The sequence below is a fragment of the Gymnodraco acuticeps genome, unplaced genomic scaffold (assembly GCF_902827175.1).
Source record: "Gymnodraco acuticeps unplaced genomic scaffold, fGymAcu1.1, whole genome shotgun sequence".
Lineage (NCBI taxonomy): Eukaryota > Metazoa > Chordata > Actinopteri > Perciformes > Bathydraconidae > Gymnodraco > Gymnodraco acuticeps.
In genome coordinates, this window is record NW_022989810.1 from 1,866,945 (window position 1) to 1,885,678 (window position 18,734).

At 41.0% G+C, this 18,734-nt stretch overlaps 1 protein-coding gene across 7 annotated transcripts in view; it reads right to left on the minus strand.

Annotated features, from left to right (window-relative positions):
• The window catches only part of oxr1a (oxidation resistance 1a), a 244,486-nt gene that overhangs the window by 40,614 nt on the left and 185,138 nt on the right, over positions 1-18,734 (minus strand). For all 7 annotated transcript variants that reach the window (XR_004570270.1, XM_034228820.1, XM_034228824.1 and 4 more), the window contains 2 exons: positions 6,779-6,886; positions 2,478-2,591 (listed from right to left, as the gene is read on the minus strand). Coding sequence is in view for 6 of the 7 variants with exons in the window: in XM_034228820.1 (XP_034084711.1) it covers positions 2,478-2,591; positions 6,779-6,886 (222 nt within the window). In the remaining variant the exon portion in view is untranslated. The remainder of the gene's footprint in view (positions 1-2,477; positions 2,592-6,778; positions 6,887-18,734) is intronic.

The following is an 18,734-nucleotide window of genomic DNA, read 5'->3' on the forward strand; positions in this document are numbered from 1 at the left end:
ACACGTGCACTTTGTTCTGTAAACGCTCCAGCAATTTACACGTCAGCTTCATGATTGATAATGACCAAGCAGTGTTTCCATAAATGCTGCGCTGCTTCTTACATCAATGTGAGTCAAAAAGCAGTCAATTATAAATGAAGCACACACATGGTCAGTCTTTTTGGACATGGTATATATGAAAATACATACAGTATATAACTGCATGTTTTGTGCTGCCTTCTTATGCCTTCTCTTGACCTGACAATCAACATCGGCACCTCAGTTGTTTCCCCGACTCAGACTGCAAGGAATCTGGGTGTGACCCTAGATAACAACCTGTCCTTCACTGCAAACATCGCTGCTACAACCCGCTGCTGCAGATACACGCTTTACAACATCAGGAAGATACGTCCCCAGCTGACTCAGAAAGCGACTCAGGTTCTGGTCCAGGCTCTCGTCATCTCACGCCTAGACTACTGCAACTCCCTCCTGGCTGGTCTACCTGCATGTGCCATCCGACCTCTGCAGCTCATCCAGAATGCAGCGGCTCGTCTGGTCTTCAACCTTCCTAAATTCTCTCACACCACTCCGCTCCTCCGCTCCCTTCACTGGCTTCCGGTAACTGCTAGAATCCACTTCAAGACACTGGTACTTGCTTACCGTGCTGCGAATGGATCTGGCCCTTCCTACATCCAGGACATGGTTAAACCGTACACCCCAGCGCGTGCACTACGCTCTGCATCAGCCAAACGACTCGTTGCGCCCTCGCTGCGAGGGGGACCCAAGTTCCCATCGGCGAAAACACGTGGGTTTGCTATCCTGGCTCCAAGATGGTGGAATGAGCTCCCCATTGACATCAGGACGGCAGATAGCTTGCACATCTTCCGGCGCAAACTGAAAACTCATCTCTTTCGACTCCACTTCGAGCGTTAGAACTATTAACGAAGCACTTATATACTAATAAAGGACTGGCTTACCTAAAGCCAGTTGAGTAGCACTTGAAATGTTTGGCTCTATGAAACCTGATATACTTATATGATTCTGTTTTCTTCAAGGTTGTGTCTTCCTGGTCGAATGTACTTATTGTAAGTCGCTTTGGACAAAAGCGTCAGCTAAATGCAATGTAATGTAATATAATAATGTAATTATGACAGAAATACATTTATAAAATGCTATTAAACAATACAAGTCAATTAAATTCGTTATTAAAGCAATGCTGTGAATGGCCCAAATGAAGGATGTAGAATGTACGCGATGTTAATAGAGGTTATTATTGCAGTGAAATCTCGGGGAAAGAGAAGAACAAGGTTTTTTGGATAGCTTTCTAAATGCAATTTAACAAAAGTGTAAAAGTGTTCAGGATAATTGTTTTATTTTTAGCTGCTTTGACTAATCAAACTACATAACGATTTCTACAATATAGCCAGAGTTGAGTTCCAAACCAAGAGCCCAAACTACAAAAATATCAACATTTGGATTAGGGGTAATTGAAAGTCTTTTAAAACCTATACATTTTGCTGTTCAACTTGATCGGGTGACTCTTCCATCCCTGCTGCTTTTGCATGAAGGCTCATAATGTCAACTAAACCTCAGTAAACCTCCCTCGCATGCAATCTTGATGTCTCCTTTCACTGTTTTGTAGGCACAATGGAGAAAACATGCATGTTCTCTGGGTTAACAAATAAATACTTTCACAGTCTCACTAGAAGGGCCTCCACCGCTACTTCAGTGAAGTACAGGAAGAAAATGTGTTGTGAAGTAAAACGTATGTCCTTGATTTTGACTATATGTGAAAGACAGTACGCACACATCACTTCTTGTCCTGCCCTTGGAAATACAAGGCGAGTTCTATGTTCTGACCTATCCTTGAAGGCTATTGGCACACTATGTCTTTCTGCCTCTCGTGAATGATCTCATGACTACAGAAGCCCTGAGAGGCAAACGAGAAAACCTGATGATCAAAGCCTGATCCTTATGGTATTTTTAAGCTGTGTTTTAAAGCTGGGGGAAAATGTTAATAATCATAAAGATAATTGTTCTTATTTAAATCTACTTTAAAAACTGTTTTGGCAGGTGAGGTTTTCTTTTTTCATGAACAATCAATAAGTGTTTGTTGTTGTAATACCCATTTCTGCCACAAGAGGCTGAAGTGCACCACTACCCCATATTCAAATAAGATAAAAGGCACATGTTAGTCAGCAAATGATGTAACGTGGCTTAATTTAGAATCACCTTTAAGAACACATACATATTATATCAGCATCTTGTGGCCAAAATGAGTATAACAACAAACAAACACACTTTTTAACCCTTGTTTAATTTTAAGAACTTAAAATAAAAAAAAATATAAGGCTGGCAAATCCTTTTTTACAAATGGTCTTGCAAATGGCTCACAGGAAATTATACTTTCCAGACTCAAACCACTAATAGCATGGCAATAATTGTGTTAATGTACTTTGTTCTGAGTGTGTGAGATTGTGCATTAGAGGTCAACATACCGTCACTTTCTCTAAATCAGCTTCTGAGGAGGTGGGAGACAGGGGGCTGATGGGACTGAGGGAGGGGGAGCTTCCGACACTGGAGACGTACTCGGGATCAGGAACGTACAGAACCTGCAAACACAATCCATGTCTGTATTTACACAGGCGCTGCCTTTGTGCAAACACACATTTGCACACCACACATGCACGCACAGGGAGAGATAAAAGTGACTCACTCTCACACACGCATACACACACAGCCTTACCACAAATGTGACAAAACAAATGTATGATAATCACATGAATATTCTCACGTATTGACAGGGACAAACACAGAAAGGGAAAGTGATGGATAGTCAGGATTATCAGTGATGGGTACATGGGAACTGTTTGTTTTCATGTATTTAAAACATACTGAAGTTAGTTAAGGTATTTCTGTTATGTGTTCAAATGTGATTTTTTGATGTTAGATAGCATAAACCAATGATATTCTTTATTCAGTAATATATGAATTATTTTAACAATTATTTGATCAATCATTTAGTCCATAAAATGTCTGAAGATAGACAACAAAGCTTATACAAATTATTAAAATCTAAAGATATTTAGTTTAGGATTTTACTTGCAACCATTACATTTTGAAATCTTTGCATGAAGGTACATTTTTAGCCCATTTACTAACCAATTCATCAATGTATTGTGTAAGACTGTTGCATAATGTAGTGACACAGGAGGGGAAGTGCTGGCTTTTAAATACATCATCTGGGAAATACACTTATTCACCTTTTTTCTGAGAGTTAGATAAGAAGATCACTAAAACTCTCATAACTGTTTGTTTAGTATGAAGCTTAAGCCAGGAGACAGTAAGCTTAGTTTAGCATAACATCTGGAAACAGGCTGAGAGAGCTATAGTAGACTGTCTGTCGGAATATATATGTTTTTTATTATTAGCGGCACATTATAGTGGGAATGTTGAATCTGTTCAAAAAATAAAATCGTGGTTGCAAGCTGTTTCTAGTCTTTGTGCTAATTGAAGCTAACATAGCTTCATAACATATATTTAGATGGTTTATCTTTGACTAGAAGAAAGAGATCAATCTATGTAGAACGTTTTAAAAGTGTATCTTGCTTTTTTTCACCTAGTTACATTCTTTTTTTTAATTCATGCATATTTGCCTAATCACTACCCCCTCAAATGGAAATATGTGTTCACGGACGGTGTGTGTGTGTGTCTACAGAAGGTCCAGTTGTGATAGACACGGTTCACCACTGGTTTACATGGTGACCAAACCGTTTGAGACCCACTGAGAACTTAGACTAAGTTAACTTTCTAAACACTCAGAGTCCTTAACACATAACACAAAAACTTTTTAAAAAAAACGAAATGGGTCGCGAAATATACTTGGGCGGCCGTTAATATACCTGGGCGGCCCGTCCAAGTAAAGTCAATAGCCGCGTTCACACCGCAGTATTTTTCCACTTTAGTTCCGATATAGTTCCGCAATGTCGCGTTCACACCAAAAAGAGCCGGTAACTAAAATGAGTTCATCTGAACCTGTCAGTGCAGCCTTTACATGTTCATAATTTAACTGTAATGTGTATTTTCTAAGTGTACTAATTATTATTGTTGTAATGTTTCATGCGTGCAATATTTTGTCTTTTATTTTGAAGTCCAAGCTCACATCTCGTTATGCTGTTCTCGCGTGAGTTAGAGAGCGAGAACATGAGAAGCAACCTCAGAGTAAGATGCACGGATACTTACAGCTCCGTTAGTTTTGTATTCTTATACATATAAGTTGTGAAGAGAACTGAAGAATACTTCCCTCTGTTTACAGAGCATGCAGCCCAACGAGGTATGTTGTTGTGCGTGTATCACTTTTATTTTTATTACCTTGCTAGTTATCTACGGAGAGAAAAATAAATAAAACGTGGCCACGTTTTACTTTCTCGTGCGCACGCTTTAGTAACTCGTGCGCACGAGTTACTAAAGCGTGCGCACGAGTTACTAAAGCGTGCGCACAAGTTACTAAAGCGTGCGCACGAGTTAATAAAGCGTGCGCACGAGTTACTAAAGCGTGCGCACGAGTTAATAAAGCATGGCCTCGTTTTGTGTGTGTGTGTGTGTGTGTGTGTGTGGAGGGGGCATTTGTTTATGATAGTATTGTTCGTTCCGGTGCACTCCGGCAGGACTATAGCACATCGAGATTAAGATTAAACACATTTCTTTCACTTGGGAATACACTTAACTATGGGGAACCAGATTTGTTTAAAGTACTGTTCGTGGTAATTTGAAAACAAATGCCGGTGGTGTCGGATACACACGAACACGCACACAGAGCGGAGCTGAGCACACACACACACACACATCATGCGCCCCGGTGACAGGACATCTCCTTCATAAAACGAGGGGGAATACTCTGGTAGTTCGATGTGTGTATAGGTGTGTGTAGGTTAAACGTAGCAGCCTCGATCTCTATTCAGCGGTTCTAATGAAGGGAAACGCAGTGAAGTAAACAGTAAAAGGCACAGCTCTTTGCAGCTGGTGCTGCTCTTCTCAGATTCTGCTGAGTTACACGTTACTGCCTCCAGTGCCCTGTACGACGAAGCCAGTTCAACAGACCCTGGACCTGAATATGTTCGATTTACCCGGCTTAACTGACCCTAACAAACGCGATGTCGATAAGCGGTCCTACGAAGCTGGTTATCAACTCAGTAAATCAACCAGGGTTTCTCTGTCCGGCTGAGAGCGCGCTCAGGTGAAAGGGACGGGGTTAGCAACATTTGACCAATCACAAACATGGAGACGCGTTCTGACAGCGCAGCGTCATACTTCATGAATGAATAGTGTAAATAGCCAATCCTGCTTCGTAGTACAGGTCACTGGTGCCGCTGAGATTTCATAAAGTGAAGGAGGTTTTCCTTCTATAAAACAGCTGTGGGCAGCAGATACTGTGAGTCACGGACAGGAATCCCTCAATTTAAATAAAACGAGGCCACACTTTATTAACTCGTGCGCACGCTTTAGTAACTCGTGCGCACGAGTTACTAAAGCGTGCGCACGAGAAAGTAAAACGTGGCCACGTTTTATTTATTTTTCTCTCTATGAACCCTCCAGGGCTCCGTAGTTATCTCACATGCTGTGCATGTTATTGTGTGTCTAACACGAAACTATGTTTGTCATTTATACTGTTTGTTTGTGTAGTTTTCACGGTGGATTCGGAGGAATAAACCCGTTATGAGAAAGCCACTTGTGTCTGCCTGTGCTTCGAGGGAATTACAGAACAATTTGTACCCCCTTTTCCATCCCTGCTAGAGAGCAGGGACTTTCGTGGGAGAAAAAGGTTCCCATTTCTGATTGGCTGGGCGGAATGCAAACCACGCCCCGTAAAACTCCCAAAACGTTTTGTGAAGCCGCCATTTTATTATCCTCGCATTAGCATTATTAGCATTAGCATTAGCCCAGCGCACAAATGCAGAGAGACTAACTTATGGCAACACAAAATAAAACATGGGAGTGGTGGAGATGAGGAGGTGTCGGCGTTCTGGCGATTTACTCGGAAGGCTTCAGTAGAAGCTGCTGGGAGTCCCAGCAGCTTCTACTGAAGCCAGTCCCCAACTCCGGGGACTTCGGGTGGCAGTATACGCCGTGAAGTTGTTTGCGGCCTGCCAGTAAACCCAAAGCAGAAGAAGAAGAAGAAGTGACGTCAGCGGCTTCATTTGCCTAATCCTCCCCAGGAATTTATTCCGGTGTGAACGCGATCTGTACTTAGTTCATGAGAACTAAAGAGTTCTCATGAAAAAAATATAGAATTTTGGTCGATTGCTGAAAAAACACAAAGAGATGAAAGCTAAAGAAAGCTGGCAGTGAGTTAACGATGGGTATGTGCCATGTTGTCGGAACTAAAGCATCTTTGGGAGATTTCTAAAGCATATTATTAAACCTTTTTTAGAAACAAAATGGGGCCTTTGCAAGGAATTGCATCCTAATGGGAGCAATGGCGCTGTAATTATCAAGCAATTAAGTGGGGAAGGAGATGGTGGGGGTGTGAACAGTGAGGCAGCAAGTTCCTCTGATCAATTAGGAAGATATAAACATATGTCTCCCAAAAAAGCTTTTATATCCATCTTTTCTAGATTCATTCAGCACTGTAGAAAATGTTTAGTGACTGTGAGATTCAGACAATTCATAATTAACTGTGGAAAGCAGCTTTGTAGAGATTGAGCTGTTTGTGAGAATGTGCAGGTGAGAGGTTGCTGAAGGACAGAGATGAAGTGTTGCAGCTGAATATATCAGTGAGAGCGTGCACGGTGGTTCACACCTGGCCAGGCACCACTGCTCTGGAGAACAGCTTGTTCAGCTGGACGAGTTCGTTGGGTGTGGTGTCAAACTTGAGCGAAATGCTGTTCAACGTGTCCTGCGATTCCACCTGGACCACAAAACAAGAGAGAGGACAACAAAATCACACTCCACATTCTGTACAGGGCATTTTTCCATGAAGCTACATAGAGAAGACTTGAAGACATGACACATATAATGAGAGAAAGAGAGAGAAAAGCTGTGCAATTACTACCTCAATATTTAGATTTTGGGATGTTATGCAAATTAAAGTTGTCAGCTGTTGACCAGGAATAGATTCCCAGCTGATGTTGCTGGCAGAAATATGAACTGACGTGAATGTCAGCAGCAGTCTTGTGTTATCTTGGAAAACTCATAGCTGCACCCAGCTTTTTGTCAATTTAAAACAAGAACGGCTAAAGTATAAAGCCTAAGGCAACAATACAATTTTTTATTAATTCCCCAATTATTATTTTTGAATGATTTGAATGACGGTTAATGCTATAAAGCAACAGATAATTGTGCAAAAAGCCCTTCAAAGTTTTCTACGAAAAGGTGGAAGTGGTCTTCAAATTATTACAGGCAATTTGTTAGCATAACTAGCTAATTAGCTTACTAGCTAGAGTAGTAACCAAGCGTTCTTTTCAAGGCCGAGGAGCATTCCATCCTACTTTTTTTGTGGGTTTGAAAGTCATTCAAAACAATTATTTCTCATGACTATAGCACAGGTGTGTCCAAACTACCGCCCGGGGGCCAAGTGCGGCCCATTTTGAATCGGCTCAAAAAGTATAATGGAATATGGCCCACAAATGAAAGCTATGCTTGTCTTATATTGTACTACTTAACTATAAATGTAAAAATATATTACACAGTAGGACTAATGTGTTAATAAGACCACTTTTCAAATAAATTCAGTCAATTACATTTGGAAACATTTTCTAATATATCTTAGTTGATGAGAAAAAAGCCCTATTTCTCCTTATTATAATCAATCGGAGGCTTCTGTTTCAAGGGATGAGCTGCCAACACTCACAAGCATCATTTACCTACCTTTGATTGATTTAGCTAATTTACTGTATAACTGAACTTATGAGGCGATATACCTCTAGTGAGTGGCCCAGCCCTTCGTATATTTTTCTGTATATGGCCCTTGGTGAAAAAGGTTTGGACACCCCTGCTATAGCATATCCCTGTGGTATTTGCCCACTGTGTGGTAGCCGATCCTGGATGTAACTACATTGGATTATAGGCTAACGTTAGCAGCTCTGACCTACTCAATATTGTTGTTAGTCTTTATCCTGTTAATTCTTTTTAGTGAAAGATGCTGTTTTTAAAATATAAAAGAGGCATATCTATGTAACCAGAGTCCTATATTTCTTAGTTTTTATCCTGTTCACCTATATTAACCCTCCCATTGGGTTCAGATCAAATTTGACCCAATTCCAAATTAAAATATTCAGAAAACATTGTCAGCTATCAACCAGCTATATAAGAAACAACAATGGTTTTCATTCAATTACATTGACGAAGTTGCTTAAAACTCCGGAACCATCTTCACTGCAGAAACAGGCAGAAGAAAAAGTGGTCTTGATGTTATTTGATGATTCACGTATCATTCAGGGTTCTGTTGTGACGGCATCCTGTGCTCAGCTGCTGCACCCTGCAGTTTTAGGCAGGTGCATTCGCTTGTTTCCACCAGTTAAAATCCATACAACAGAGACGTGCTGCACATGTCTGAACAAGTTAAGCATCTAACATGCCCAGTGGGAGCTTCTACCTTCCAAATAAGGCTGACAACCATGTTTGAAAGAGCCTGCGTATGGGAGAAACATGGTATAGAGTGGAAAGAAATTAGCTCAGGGAGAAAACCTCAGAGAAGCAGACAAGCAGGACTGACTGAGCCGTGTATAATTAGGACAGGGTAATGGCACTGTGTTTTAGTGCAACAGTCATGGGACTGCCTGACTGGTTCTGAGTGTGTGTGTGTGTGTGTGTGCAAAAAGTCCCAGAAAAACACCATGGAATGACAGTTTCTCAAATTTTTTGACATAACAAATTGTTTCCAGGATATTCTTGCACCCAGACCGAGACACATAGAGCAGAGTCACAGACAGGTAGTAGAGTAAAGGAGAACTAGGACAGACACACTGGAACATTGGTAACACTACATGAGGTAGTCACACATGACACGATCCGGATCATAGTCAGGGCAACATCGAGGGGAAGAAGCAGAAAGAACAGAAACTCAGAAGATGTTAGCAGCAGCCAGTGAATGTGTTTACAGTTAATATCACTGACAAGCACTAACTCAAGCTCCAAAATATACCCTTTTTTCCCCCTAGGTTGCAATTGAAAATCCTTGGGAAGTGGAAAATAGGAAGCTATTGCATATTTCACTGTATTACACAGGTTTAAAACAGCATTTCAAGAGACAAAATCCTTTGCAAACTCAAACTAGGAGATGAACTGTGCATGTGCTAGAATTTGGTTTGCAACAGAGCTCTAAGGAATTCATATTTGAAATATAGAAAGTGAATTGATTTAGTAGGAACAACAGAGCCATATGGCATCATCCCTAGAAACTGTGGCTCAGAAAGGCGAGCAAATGTGTTATTTAGCCTGTTAGCTTGAGCATCTTCTGACAATGGAATGATATTAGGGGTGTAACGGTACACGTACCCGTACCAAAATTATTCGGTACGGGCCCTTCGGTTCGGTACAGGTGTGTACCGAAGTGTACCGAACGAATATAACGTTAAACGTAAAAAATTGAGAACGTGAACAACTTTTTGGAAGTAATCTCAGGTGCTGCGTCGCAGCATTCAGAGTAATTTGCTCACATTGGGTTCAACGCGTCATAGAGCGAGCAGGTCATTTCATTGGATGAGAGGCATACTATGAGAGCTGGTCACAGGGATGCGTTCATATGTAGTCAGTAATTTGAGGAACTGTTGAAAATTAATGGCGAACGCAGATAAAGTTGAGCTCGAAAATCCTCCAGCATCATTGAAGTCTCCGGTTTGGGAACATTTTGGTTTTGCAGTTACGTACAAGGATGACGGACAAAGACAGGTGGACCGAACCAAATCTGTTTGTCGGCATTGTTCAACTAACATTGGTTACGCGGCTGGCAATACATCAAACTTGCACACTCTTGAAAAGGCATCACCCGAACGTGAATATCACCGGTACCAAAAGAAAAAAGACTGAAGTGCAAACCCAACTCCCACTAGCATTTAAGCCTCCACCACTCGCAGAGAGTTCAGACCGAGCCAAAGCTATTACAAACGCCAAATATCCTTATGTTGCCATGTTAGCAAAGCGCTACCTGGCTGTATCTGCTACCTCCGTCCCTAGAGAGGGTGTTCTCCACAGCAGGAGACATTATTAGTGCCAGCAGATCTGCCCTTTCAGCAAGCAATGTGGACAAGTTCATCTTTCTTTAAACAACAAAATACAATGACAAGCAAGTCATAATGTCAAACTGGCTGCTTAGGAACTAGTACAGTACAGTTCAAATACAGATTATTTCAGTTCATCGAAATGCTGCACCTTAATGTTCATTTTATTATATTTTGTATTTATTTGAGTGAATATTCAGTTTAATAATAATTAAAAACCCAAAACTAATAGTTTATGTTTTGTGAGTACTAGTACAGTAAAGTTCAAATACAGATTATTTCAGTTCATCGAAATGCTGCACCTTAATGTTTATTTTATTATATTTTGTATTTATTTGAGTGAATACATTATTCACAGTTTAATAATAATAAAAAAAAAATATATATATATGTTTTGTTTTGTGAAAAAAAATTCTGCTGTACCGAAAACGTACCGAACCGAACCGTGACCAAAAAACCGAGGTACGTACCGAACCGAAATGTTTGTGAACCGTTACACCCCTAGATGATATGCAACACATATTTTAAATGGCAGAGAAATAAGTAGTCGAATTTAAATAAAAAATTATATATTTCCATGGTGGTGGTTCCTATCAAGAAGCAAAACCACTAGATATTCAAACTTATGAAAATCTTGCAGTAATCTCTTGTTAACTATTTTAACTGGTAAAACACCAAATGAATGGATTCAGAATCAGGCTTTGGCTGAAGCAAACCAAATACAGGCAACAGGAGGAATCATATGATAAAAAGTTAGCTCATAACAGCTGACAAATCACCATTAAAGATACACTGACTGATTGATTAAAGATCTGGCTTCAAGAGCCCAGTTCTTTAACTTTTGAAGCTGAAATGTCTCCCGATGCTGGTCACTTGCTTGAAGTGCAATCCTCAATTGTTGGGCAATTAAACAAAGTAAGGGGAAGAGTACCTTAAAAGTCCAATATAAAAGTAGTGACGCAATGGAAAACTGTCTATTCAAGAAATCTCAGAGGCTGACAAAATAACTATTGAGTCTTTGTTATTGATCAACAGTCCTGGGCTTATAGTGTGCTAGGTGCTAAACCCAGGCCCAGATAGTGGGTTTGGATGCCCTACCCTCTGGGGGATATGACTAATCAGATCCGAGGTCAGTCATGCTGCTGGGTTACAGTCTCCATGACTTAGCAATGTGAGCAATTTTGTGTTGACAACAATGCACAAGGCAGAGCAGGGATGCGTTGTGCAGTATTGACCGGGTAGGGAGACTGCCGGGATGATTAAGACAGTAGCTTCACTAGCAGAGGTTTCACAGTGAGCAGAACTAGTGCAGGTTGACATTGACTGTTCTAGGCTAGTAACTGGATTAGATGGATGTGACCAAGATGATTGAGGACACAAGGAAAACCTTTTCTTTATCCTTCAAACAAGGGCAATAACGATCCAAGGAGCCGATCACCCGGCACACGTAACAAGCCAACACATTGTGTTTCTATGGTACATATGCTCCTTTCTTGATATCATTTCCTTCAGTTTTCGCATTAAAAAAGGTAAAATATTCTCAAATTTCAGCGCAAAGTCACGCTGCCCAAACCAATTCAATCGAGCAAAAGGCTTCACTGCTTCATCACTCCTTCTTTCAATGCCAGTAGATGTCGTAGGAACAATGGGACAATAGCAAATGCAACTGGTGTAAGAGATGCCATTGATATACTGTTCCCTTTTTTTCAGTATCTTGTGAACCTAAATCTCAATTTGTATCCCCTTCTTATCTAATAACGCAGCAATGGCAAGAGCTCGACGTCTGCTTGAATAAATGTTTTCTCCCGTTAAATCACATTAGAGCGGTGGTGCACGCAACCCCGCTCTACAGGCGCATCATGCTGTTTTGACCGTGGTCCCAAGGGCGTTTTGAAGCGGCGACGCCTGTAGGAACATGTCTCAATGTGATCTTGACCATACTTCTTGAAATAAAAACAAACTAATTTACTATTCATCAGTGTTAGTATGGTCAGTGACGTGTGAAAAATTACACAATGAATCACACTTGGACTGCCTGTAAATCCTTAAGTCTATTATCTCGCTGTTCACAGACAGATCTCCTTGAAGGGTCCAAGTGGAGATATACAATAACAGCAGTTTGTTAAGATGATTAAATTGTCCTGCTAGATTAAATGTTAATTGTATCAGTTTGTAGGAACAAATCACATTAGAAGGCATCCTTCATATTTCAGAATGCTATCTGATACCTTTAAATCTTCACTGCTTGTTCATCGGGACAGATTTAGTTCAATAATTCCATCAAAATTCAGATGAAGTTAAATGAAGGTTGCACAGCAACCAAGGCAGTGAAGACATGGACAAAGCTCGGGGCTGTCGGGTTTACAAATGAACGTAAATAGTCACCAGTAATAAAGAACATTATTTTGTCTGCTTTAAATAGCATTATGTCTAAGATGTAGTACAAGTCATGTGATCAGCTGACCAATTCCAGCCATGTGAATACACCATCAACATTTATTTGTTATCAGAAAACCACAAAGAGGAAACATAATTGCAGCTATAATATCTAGGAAGAGACAAAAGTCTGTAAACCTCATTTGTTTAAAATCGAATTTGTAGTTTGTCACTACACGCTAGCTTGACGTTAGCTGCTGATTTGTATGCGGTTGGGAAGCTTAACACGGCAAATACTGGGATCATACTCCGCAGGAAACTTGGTTTATAAAAATAAGATAGTAGCTTAGATGTTAAGGAGTTAAAGAAATGCATGTACACATCATTCAAACCTGGATACTGTTTGAATGAAGGAAAGAAGGAGCAGAGAAAACAGGTTACATGCAAATGTCACATCCCACATGAGATCAAATCCAAGATAAGAGTCGAAAACATGGGTATTAGTTCTCATGTCAACACACTCACTGATCTCCCATTTGTTTGGATTTTAGCGAGTCAAATCAAGTAAAAGTCAAGGCAGCACAGTGGAAAAAAACACCTCTCCCATAGGCAAGCTCTTATAGTGACTAAAATCTAGCACAAAAACACAGCAAGTAAGATGTAACTCTACTTTACTGTGCTGTCCACAACTGCTGAGACGTCATGGTCCTTCATGATGCGTCATCTCATTAGCTGTGTAAAGTGAGTCGTACTGTCTGTACCGCATGATAAATATTCTTTCGTCAAAGTCACAGTCATAGACCCAGAGTGGCTCTGTACCCTACAATGGCACGCATTCATCATTTGTTTACAACGTAGCCATACAAAGGAGAATAATGTCTTCAAAGTATAGCCTAAACATTAAAAACACGAGTGTAGGATGTCAAACCGACTATCTGCCATCCAATCTCAAAAAGGATTTACAATCCTCCGTTTAGTTTTTGTGTTTGTTTGATGTCCTTGGTACAATACTGGCAATTTATGATTGGGGAATTCATAAAATGTTGAAACGTAAAGTCTTCAAAGCGATAACAGGAGTTTTCCCTTTCTTTTCGTTAGGTACTGTACTCAAGGAGTTAATAATGAAAAGGGCTCCTTTCATCCAGGCAGCTTCAGAACAGGGCATTGATTCTCCCTAGGTGCTATTTGCTACCGCCTCATCCATGAACTATTTATTTTTAGCTTTATAGCTCCTCTGTTGCTCAGCACAAGGCTGGCCTATAGGACATTCAGGTCTGCAGGACATTTGCAGCTGCTAAAGCACTGTTTTTAAACCCTATTCTGTAGCATTCTGCAATACAAGGTCGAATAATAATTGGCTTTTACCTACAAAACCTTTACTATTTTCTCTCAAACCAGATATTTTAAAGCTTTACCTACAAGCATTGCCGGCTGATAGCTCTTGTATCAAACAGCTGATCCGTAACTCAAGTATCAGGAGCTCAACCAATATGGGTGAAAATATCAGCCGTTCAATGAGGTAAACATTGGCAAAGACAGGTGGTGGGCTGATCTTGGCACTAAAGGGCGGTGTAATAATATTATCATTGAAGTTGGACTTTTAAGCTTAATTACTGACTTCATCTACATATTCAAGTGATGTCAACAACACAAGTACTTCACAGAAGCACAGAGGCAACAATAAAATGACACCATTGATCGTACTGTAAGAGGAGCTATCTCTAACTCAATTAAGAGGCAGAGGACAGGGGACATGTAAATGTGACCCACTGATAAAGACCTAGTATTGACACATTGACAGAAGAATGAGGGAGGAAGGGAGGGAGGGAAAGAGAAAGTAATCACAATCCGGATCATAGCCACTAATGACAGGTGCACCCTATCTTCTTATCCTCCGGATCAATAAGAGCCATTATTCATCTGGAACTGCGGATTAATAATGAAGCTACTTCCTGTTAGGGAGACATATGTCCTTCTAAGCTGAAGGGTACAGGACGGCTGTGACAGTCATGGTGAGAGTGACTGACATGTAGCTAATGGTCACCTTGTTGAACAGGAGAGAACGCACAGATTCAACAAAGGCACACTAATGGCACATTTCCACTGCAACGGGGTAGCCCCGTTTAAGCGTCCCTAAGCGTCCTCGCTCAGGCCTCGGGCTGCCTCGCTGGCCGTCCGTGGCGCATTTCCATTACAGTTTAGGACCTGGGGTAGCAACGCAGTGGGGGGGGGGCGGGGGGCGATCGGCTTTTTTTTCACATTTCGAGTTGTTCCGTCGAGCTCCCGCTGGATTTGATCATCCCCAATGAGATGTAGGAACGTCGTCACCTCCTCGGTCGACCACGGTGTGCTTTTCTTTGACGTTGCCATTTTTGTAGCTCATCCGTTTACAAAAATGCTGTGTATAAAAATGCTGCAAGCTTGCTTCTAGATATATATGCGACGCTAGGGGTGAACTCGCGCGCGATCTTGTGACGATTCTCTCTGACCATTCTTTCTGACCAATCAGCAGTCGAGAGTGTTGACGTCACTAGTTCAGCCCTGGCCTGATAGAACCACGATTTTATGGGGCCGGAAAAGAGGGAAAAAGTACCCGCTAGCCGGTGCTAAGCTATATGGAAAGGCCACCAAAAACTGTCCTGGCCGCTTGAGGACGATTAAGGACGCTTAAACGGGGCTACCCCGTTGCAGTGGAAATGCGCCATAATAGCTCCATTATAGTCTACTGGCACCTTGGTAACTATGGAACATGAGAGCAAATCTATAAGTGCTACAGTAGAAGGCCAACCAAGTAAACAAGATGCAATGCTTGGGATTCTTGATCAAAGCAGAAATGTGTTGTGTCTGTTATGTTTGTGGGTTTTCCCTTTCCTGTAGTATGTTAGATAGGTCTGTGTGTATGTAAATAGTGTGCAAAGGCTAAAATCCCAAAGTTCCCACCAGAGGGAATTTCTCTCCACAGACTAGCCCTGCCTGAAACGCCTCCTTTGTTTAATTCCATGACATAGTGACGTCACTATATAACACCTGCGCTTATAATGGGGCCCCTTTAAAAAGGTAACCATTCACAGGTGTAGGCGGATCAGCACTCTTATGTAGAGGTGGTTCTTTGTACTGAGACCATCACAGATTCTCAATGAAAAAGGCAAAAGAAGGCAATGAAAGAAAAAAAGGGAAACTATAATTAACCCAATGACTGTGTTGTCATCACACTGGCAATAAAACCCAACAGTGTACGGTTTAATCACCCATAATGCCATATCAAAGCAGCCATCGCTCCTCATTTTATAATGACGGATGAATCTTGGCTTTAGCATGACAGTTGCCATGGCGACTTTGTCGTTACTACCCTAATGGCATGTGTATTGTGTGCAACTACACCCTTGCTGATCGTTTGCAGGCCTACATTTAGACGCTCTATTAGTGATGGGGGGATAGTCTGTCCTTTTCAAGAGGGCACCGAACAAGTGTGCTGTCTCACTCTCAAGCTATAACCGATCCCTCCTCGTGTCAGGCACCAACCTGGTTTTAGATCACATAAAGAATCAAGAATATTAAGAAATGGTCAAATCTTATAGATAAAAAAACAGGGTTAGAATGGAATGAACTTGAATTGAATAAACTTTGTCTCACATGTTACACAGAGTAAAACCTAGTCTAATTGTAGTATTGAGAGCAGTGGGCAGCAAATATACAACTTGGGGGAGCATTGCCAAAATACAACCTTGGCAGGAGGCAAACTGGCACCTCTCAAAGTAAAAGTCCACACTCCACACACTGTGATTGTTGCGTTCAGGGACTTGAACCCACCCTCTTGTGCCCAAGTCAAGTACTCTTCTTTCTTCAAGGCTTATTGGTGTACCACCAACAAATATTTCAGTAAACCTAAACTTTATCTGAATCTACATGACCATAAAGTTACATAATGACATCACTATTGAACACTCGCACTTCTATTGGCTAGTGCTCCAACACATACATGCGCTTGATAGGCTTAGGGGCGGGACATTTCCAACTCATCTGTAAGCGTCTGACCAATCACAACAGAGCCAGCAAAACAATCAGAGCGAACTAGGCTCTGGTTTCAGACAGAGGGTGAAAAGAGGTGCTGCAGCACAGGCAGTATGAGCAAAATGCCTTTTTTAACATCAAAGCATGGAAACATGCCTCACATTAGAAGCACAAAAAACATGAACGACACAATATGTCACTGTTACGTTATGAACGAAACAATATGTCACTGTTACGTAACAGTCACAATGTGTAGGAATGAAGCGAGTCATATACTGCCTATGGCCAGCAATAAATTCTTCAATATGAAAAGACACAATGTATTTGTGGCTTTCCCCTTTGGTTAATTTAAAAAAAGAATCACAGGCTCCATATATTAGTCTGCTCTTGTGCCCATCCAGCTACCCACTCTCCATCCGTCTCCATCTTCTCCTCACACACTGCCCTCTATCCCCCCACCCCCTCCCCCAATCTATCCCAACGTCACCATCCACACACCCCTCCTATCATTTCTCCATCATCCATTTGACTAGTTCTCCTACTCTCAGACAGGGAGCTGTGAAGGAGCTGAGACTGTGGGATCTCCTCTCCCACCCAGCAGTGAATAATGCAATCAAGAGTGACTGATTGTCAGGATGCTGTGGAGTTAAAAGGTGCGTGTCTCTCTCAGTGAACACACACACCTGGCACTCGACATATGACTCATCTAATGTCCATGCAAGGCCTCTGTTGCCAACAGTTTTCCTCTAAGCACAGCAGATATCCATTTAACCTGCAGACTGGTGACAGTGAGAGATCGTCTTCACATCTGCTGAGATTATAACACATCCGGATCATGTGTATATCACACACAGGGGGGGTTTAGCCGTGCTGTGAGGCTGTTCTTGGGCACAGCTATCTTGGGAGGCAATTTATTATTTTAGTATGCCAACATGCTTGAAATGACAATGCTAACATTCTGGTGTTAAGTAGGTTTGCATGTTGATTACCATAAAAATAAAGCTGGCGGTAATACCCTTGGTTTTGCAAGTTTTTGCATTATACAGTAATGTGTTGTGATGATGGCACTTCATGAGACATTATTGGCAGTCATTTATTACAATTCATCCTAATAAATGTTTTGATCTCTGTACAAAATTATCCGATCCATTTAAATGTAATTGACATAAAAGAAAACAAATGCCATCCTGAGGGTTTTGCTAAAATAACTGTCAATGGGGCTCACTAAAGTCTTCAAGATGCATCCTCTGGGAACCATGAATGTGTAAACAGATCTATCCGGTAGGAAATTAGACATAACACAAGACAAGTGACAGCCTTGACCTGCTGGTGGCGCTACAGGAAGTCAGTGGATTCCCAAAGTCATTAGGGTTCATCCTCTGGATATCATGAATGGCTTTAAAAAATGTAATCGCCATGAATCTGGTGGTTGATATCCCAACCTACATGTTGTCATAGTGAATACGCAGTTTACGGCAATTGACTGAGTGCCATGGCCACTGTTTTACCACAACTTGCGAGAACACACATAGTTGATAATGCAATCTGACTGATCATGTTGTGGGCCAGAATGATAACATCATGAATGCTGACAACCTCTTCCTTTCTTTCAGGCCTTCAACAGGAATCCAGACTTTCCCCTAAATCGGCACTCTTGTTTGACTATACAAATTGTAATGAGAGCTTTGCCGTGCCAGTTCTGCTGAGAGCACTGCAAAGGACTGAAAACAGACTGTGGGTAGGGAGGGTCGAGCCAAAAATTAAACATGACTCAAACAGGGCTGAAATAATTCCCTGAGAAATTAGATTTTAAAAACCATAGAGACATAACTCTCTGCATGAGGCTTTTTTATGGTTGACATCGGGACATTTGTGAAATGGCAGTCTGAAGCCTTGAAATGTATGGAATGTGAAATGGCACTAAATGTGTTGACACAAATTGACACAACTTTACTAAGATAAAAAGGTTTTCCTTAAAAGGAAACAATTTGTTGATCTGCCGTATTTTCTTTATTTGCATTTTTAATATTGCTTTTTAATGAAGCATACATTTTTTTTATCTTGATTAAATTATTATTCAATGTAATAATGAAAATAATACATTATCATTACGTTATCCTACTGCTATTTAATTAATTTTTTACTTTATTA